A 6129-nucleotide genomic window follows, 5' to 3' on the forward strand; every position below is an offset into this window, starting at 1 on the left:
TCTGCCAATCCCTCCACTGGCTTCCCATTGCCCAACGGATAAAATTCAAAACATTAACATATAAAGCCATTTATAACTCTGCCCCAAATTACATCACCAATCTTGTCTCCAAATATCACCCAAACCGTACGCTCGGCTCCTCGCATGACCTCCTGCTCTCTTACTCCCTTGTCTCCTCCTCCCATGCTCGTCTCCATCCTCTGGAACTCTCTACCCCAATTTATCAGACTATTGCCTACTCTGCTCACTTTTAGGCGATCTCTGAAAACCTATCTCTTCAGGGAAGCCTATTCTGCCCTCAGCTAATAATGGAATCTTCTACTCCTCCTACCAGTCCACCCCCCACAGTTATTACCTTTTGTACCACTAGCCCCTCCCTCTTAGATTGTAAGCTCCAAGGAGCAGGGCCCTCCTGGCCCTCTTGTATTGAACTGTATTGTTGCTGTATTGTCTCCCATTATATTGTTCAATTATAGGTTCAAACGAGCAACTGCAACAGAATAAAACCTGCCCCTGACCCTGTGTGCCTGTCTGGGGTATGTCTCATTCAGTGCTAAATCTGTCACAGACCTATACAAATCTGTCTCAGTTTGCTGTCTGGGATTTCATTCACAGGGGTCCCAAATACACATACAAACTGTTACATATGCTTTGCGTTCCTAAATTGCTTCATAAATGTCCCGCAAAGCAGCTTGTGGCTCTCTAAAACGAGCTTCTCACAAATCTCCAGGCTGTGTTCTCAAACACTAGCTCACCCAACAAAACCCCTGGCTATATTCTGAGCAGGCCACAGCTACCTTACACATCTGGCCTGCATATGCATCCATCACCAATTTCTGAGGCAATTCAGCAAGGACAGGGCTTTAATTTTACAAGCACTGTACATGAAGAAAATATGAATCTTATTTACAGTACATACTTTAACAGGAAAAACATATAGAAGCACAACTTGAAACATCTGGACACGAAAACGTAAATGAAAAAAAGGAAAACAATACAATTTTGCAAACTCAAGTAAATGTGAGGATGCAGACCACAAATGCCCTTCAACCTCCTATACACTATCTTTGTTAAATAGTTAAATAAAATTTCTGACAGGAAGACACAAACAAAAAGCTACTGTAGAGAAACTGGTAGCCTCAGGCTTGTAAAGAGATCAGGAAATGATTGCTATCAGCATAATATCCTACAGCTGTGTAAACACAAGTCAGGCTGTTACACAGGATTACCAGTGCTGAATTTGTCACCCAATTCTCTTCATAACATCCTCTACACAAACCCTAACAAGGCCCTGTCCATACAACAGGCAGAATACTGCAGTCAGCAAAATGAACGAATATTCCTAGTACATCAGGTAACTAGTGAGATCTCCACCAACGCTATGTAAACCTAAAGTGGATCTAAAGTCAAATCAATATTTACATTAATTTTTAAAGAGGTTAGCACTTCCGCCTGGCAGCACTAGGGTCATCTGTTCGAACTCTAACCGTGGTACTACCTGCGTGAAGTTTGCATGCCCCCCCCGTGCCTGCGTTGGCTTTCTCTGGTTTCCTCCCACACTCCAAAGACATGCTGGTAGGTTAATTGGCTCCTGTCTAAATTGGCCCTAGTATGTGTATGTATGAATGTGAATTAGAGACCTTAGACTGTAAGCTCCTTGAAGGTTAAGGACTGATGTGAATGTACATCTACATGTAAAAGCATTGCATAAATTGTACCTGTATATAGGTACCTGTAATAAATAAGTTAAAAAAAAAGTCTCACTACTAGTTCTACCAACCCCTCCACCCATACACCACTTACCAGAGAAAGCTCTCTCTCGATCCAGCAGTGATGTTTTCTCTTTGTTGTCACAGGAGCAACAAAAGGCCATTGGTCCATGCTGCTGTCAGTCAAATCCTGTGAGAAGGAAGCAGGGGGAGTGGCCAACCCATGCTGTATGTGTCTATGGATACACAGAACCCGGCTTGGAGGCATGCCTGCACAGGTGCCCCCATAGCACACAGCTTGCTATGGGGGCAATCGGAGAGGAGGAAAAGCTGAGAGTGCCACTCAGTAAAGGTTCCGGCACTGTGCCTGTGTGCTGCGATGACTGAATTCCGGCACATGTGCAGGAGTTATGTCACCTTGCGTTGACAAATCTAGATGGCCAAAGACTGGCATTCAGAGGAAACCATGGAGGAGGAGATGCTGTCCAGAGACCTCACAGGTGGTTCTGGACCTTTGGAGCCAAGATAATTATTGCGTATTATGTACGCCATTTTAAGTATTAAGTATTAAGTTAGCTTTTTGTAGAGATATTAGAAGTTTAATGAAACTGTTTTTGGTTGTTCAAGGATGTATCAACAGAAGCTAACACGACCCTGACAATGTCTTTGTCTGGCTGTTTTCCCAGAAAGTTAGCCAAAATAATTTGTACCAAGAAATGTATATGTTATGTTTCATGTAGTTAGCTCATGATGGAAAGTTACAAGTTACAGTTTTGAAACTCGCTCCCCCCCCTCCCTTATGATTATCTGTAGTCTATATAATCTTACTAATGTCTAATAAACTTTGAACATCTCTGAACATAAGCTGTCGTGATTTCCGTGTTCAAGGGGTGTTCCCAGAATTCTGCTGATAAACCAGGAATCTCTCCACAGACCGGGGGTCTCTGAGGGGAAAAGAAAATCATTCCTTTCACCGACTTCAGTTCCATTTTAACAAGCCAAGATTTCTAGCAAAACTGTCAGAGAGCTGAGACAAACCATTTAACACTGACAGGGGTACTTACAATCATTAGCTGTGATTGACTTCAGTAAAACCTTTTTCCCAAAAAGGAAAAAAAAAAAAAAAAAAGCTGCTGTAACTGCTTACAAAGAGTTAGCTGGAGTTTGGCTTTAAATTGTTGGTCACTTATATAAAGTTCATCTAAATCTACTAGTCCATCTAACACCACCATCTCCACTGATTAACAATGCTGCTGTCCAAGAGTGGCTATGTTGCTCCCCAATAAATGCAGAGGGGTGTAAGAGGCCACCTTAAAGTGGAAGTGTATCCATAACGTAATAAAAAAAATAATGTTCTTTCACAAGAAACACACATTCCACATTGATAATTCCCCTACCAAAATTAGCGTGTGCCGTAAATTGCCTCCAGCATTGTTCCTGTTTTTTTGCCAGAGGCTGCCTTTTTGCTGAAGCCCAGAGCCCTGAGCAGCATTAAATCTTTAGGTTGTCAGCAGACCAGCCACTACAAATTTGGCACAGTGCCTAAAAATAGAGAGCAACTGAGCATGTGCAGGGACTATATATTGCTTGATATTAAACAGCATAGACCCTAATTTTTAATGCAAGTCCAGCACTAACACTGTATGAAAAAAAATATTTTTTTTATTCAGAAACCATTAAGGCACAAAAAAAAAAAAAAAAAAAAAAATTAACCCAGCCCGTGAAAAGACTGACACTTTTCAGCCCACAAACTCTGGGCCTTAGACTAAAAACAGAAGTGCACTCCCTTTGAGCACTTCTGTACCTGAAGGGCTTGTTTACACTTGTAGTTGGGGGCAGAAAATCCCTGCAGTTGGACCACGCTTTTACCCCCTCCAACTGCTCTCCCTATAGCTGGGAAGGCAGTGGCAGGGGCTGTACACCACAGAACCATGATGCTTTGCTTGATGGCTGCAGTAGGAATTATATCCCATAACACTTAAATGAATGATTCCATGCTACTGCTGCAGGGCAACTACACACAACGCATATGGCTGTGGTGAGGTAGCCCAGCATTTAGGAGGTTAAAATAGGCAGTGAGGAGGCTATACAATGCCTCCTCACTGCTAATCAAATGCTTTCTATAGAGTGATCTTCAGAGAGGGAGGGAATGCACAGAGGAAGGAGTATCCGGTATGGATACGCTGTCCTCCATTTGGGCACTGAGAAATACATGAATTGGGCACAAACACCTGAGGCTTCTGGTGCTGTGCTCTGACAGGATTCTAAACGGGGTCTGATAATTTTAATGAATTCCCCAGATGGTGTCCTATTTTCTTCAATATACTTGGATTCAAATACCCAAGTGTATGGGGTCAACTGTGCCTACTTCATTTCAATACAAAGAACAAAAGACCCCTCCTCATTCTCATACAGATATAATAAAAAACACGTTTGATGGTATATTTAGCAGACCAAAAGATAGCAAATAATAGAAGTTAGTGGCTTTGGTTAAAATACACTTTAAAAGGAAACCTGTACTATTGTTGCAGACTTTTGCCTCTGTAAATACAAGTTTCTTGCCTTAAAATTTTAATCAAATGGCTTAAAGTGGTTGTAAAGGCTCAAGGTTTTTGTTTTACCTTCAAGCATTTTAAGATTGAAGGTAAAAATCCTTCTGTGTGCAGCAGCCCCCAAAATACTTACCTGTGCCAGCGATGTGCATGAGAGCATCGGCTCTCCAGGGACTCTCCTCATTGGCTAAGACAGCAGTGGGATCCACTAGCTCCAGCTGCTGCCAATCACAAGCCAGTGAGCCAATAAGGGAAAGCGTGGGCAGGGCTGAGCTGCACATTTGTGCGTAAATGGACACGCAGAGCAGCAGCTTGGGAGCGAGCCTGCGTGGGTGTCCCCATAGCAAATTGCTTGCGCTAGGATTGCTGTTAGGGGACCCGAGAAGAGAAGAACAGTGGTCGCTCTGTGCAAAACCACTGCACAGAGCAGGTGTATAACAGGTTTGTTATTTTTTTTCTTTTATTTGCCTTTCATATCAATTTTAAGGCAGGGCTCAACAATTCCCAGATGCCAGGTCGCCATGGTGACTAAAACTTTGTCCTGGCGCCTGGGTTTACACAATGCAACACCTCCTGTTCCTGGAAAAAAAAAATTTGAAAATTGCTCTAATGCTGAAGTGGATAATGCATATAAAAAATAAAAAAAATTAAAATACTGTCTCTAAAATGTCCCTATACAGTCTTGTTCAACAAGTTATTTTCAATACTGAAATGCAGGCCAAATCCTCCTGTCAAATAAATTTCAAGTGTCTCAGACTGATGTGAAATGAAGGCCATCAGCACACTCCCAAAAGAACCCATTTGATCAAACTTCTATAGTAAAACACGGTAGAGTCCTGTAATAAATACAGCCTCAGCACTTACCGAAATGTGCCATCCAGGTTGGACTTGTGGATGAAACTGAGTTTTGCATCAGCCCAGTAAAGCTTCTGCTCTTCATAGTCCAAAGTAAGGCCATTTGGCCAATAAATGTCAGCGTCTATAATAACAGATCGTTGTGTCCCATCCATCCCTGCACGCTCGATCTTTGGCACTTCACCCCAGTCAGTCCAGTACATGTACCTGAAGGACAAAAATTGCATTGTAAAAGCCAGTCAAAGAAGGGAGACACTATTATTTCAACCAATCAACAGTAAAAAAGATACAAAAATAAAGGCGGCATACACAACTGCAATACACAAATGTTTGTAGATCACAAGTAAACGAGTGCTCATAAAATTCCAACCTGCTACAGTTCCCTCAAAGTTTAAGGTTTATATTTTGCCTTCCCTGGTTCCTCCAATCTGCTGGATACTGTTGTGCTGGATCGGGATCAGGATCAAGTAAGTATAAGGGGTGGGAATCCTGGAATCAAAAGGTTTTTACCTTATTGCACAGACTACATTAAAGTAAAAAAACCTTAAGGCTTGGGAACTACTTTAAAGCAAATAACCGTACAACAGTGTGCCCTGGGTATTGTGACTTTCAAGAAAAGCTGTCTGGGGATACTTCATGAACTATAAAACTACATCACAGTAAAGTAAGCATATACATTCAGAGATGAGAGTACCAAGTATGACCCGGCTACATGTGCATAGAAAGTGTTAACATCACTTGTATCTGAAGAATGGGGCTTGTCTCCAGTATGGGGATTATGTCTCAAGTAAATGCCACAGACAATTACTCTTTGTAGCTGACAAAAAGTGCAGCCTTGAGAAGACAAGTTGAAACAGACAGTTGCGCCACCTCCAATTAGCAAATCATTAAAAGAAATCACCCAGCTTGTATAGTAAACCGCAAAATTTGTTCTCCAATGAAACAAAGAGCAACACAAAAAAGGTGCCTCCCAAAGCCACCAATCCCAGATCAAGGGGGAAAAGGGGATGGGG

The 6129-nt window shown here is 42.1% G+C and overlaps 1 protein-coding gene across 1 annotated transcript in view; it reads right to left on the reverse strand.

The window, feature by feature from the left end:
* Positions 1-5319, reverse strand: part of LOC149436154 (low-density lipoprotein receptor-related protein 6-like) — an 83831-nt gene extending 78512 nt beyond the window's left edge. The window contains exon 1 of the mRNA XM_089661963.1: positions 5126-5319. Coding sequence (XP_089518089.1) covers positions 5126-5319 — 194 coding nt within the window. The remainder of the gene's footprint in view (positions 1-5125) is intronic.
* Positions 5320-6129: the final 810 nt, after the last annotated feature.

The sequence above is a fragment of the Staurois parvus genome, unplaced genomic scaffold (assembly GCF_062004578.1).
Source record: "Staurois parvus isolate SC_StPar_1 unplaced genomic scaffold, SC_StPar_1.0 ptg001417l, whole genome shotgun sequence".
Lineage (NCBI taxonomy): Eukaryota > Metazoa > Chordata > Amphibia > Anura > Ranidae > Staurois > Staurois parvus.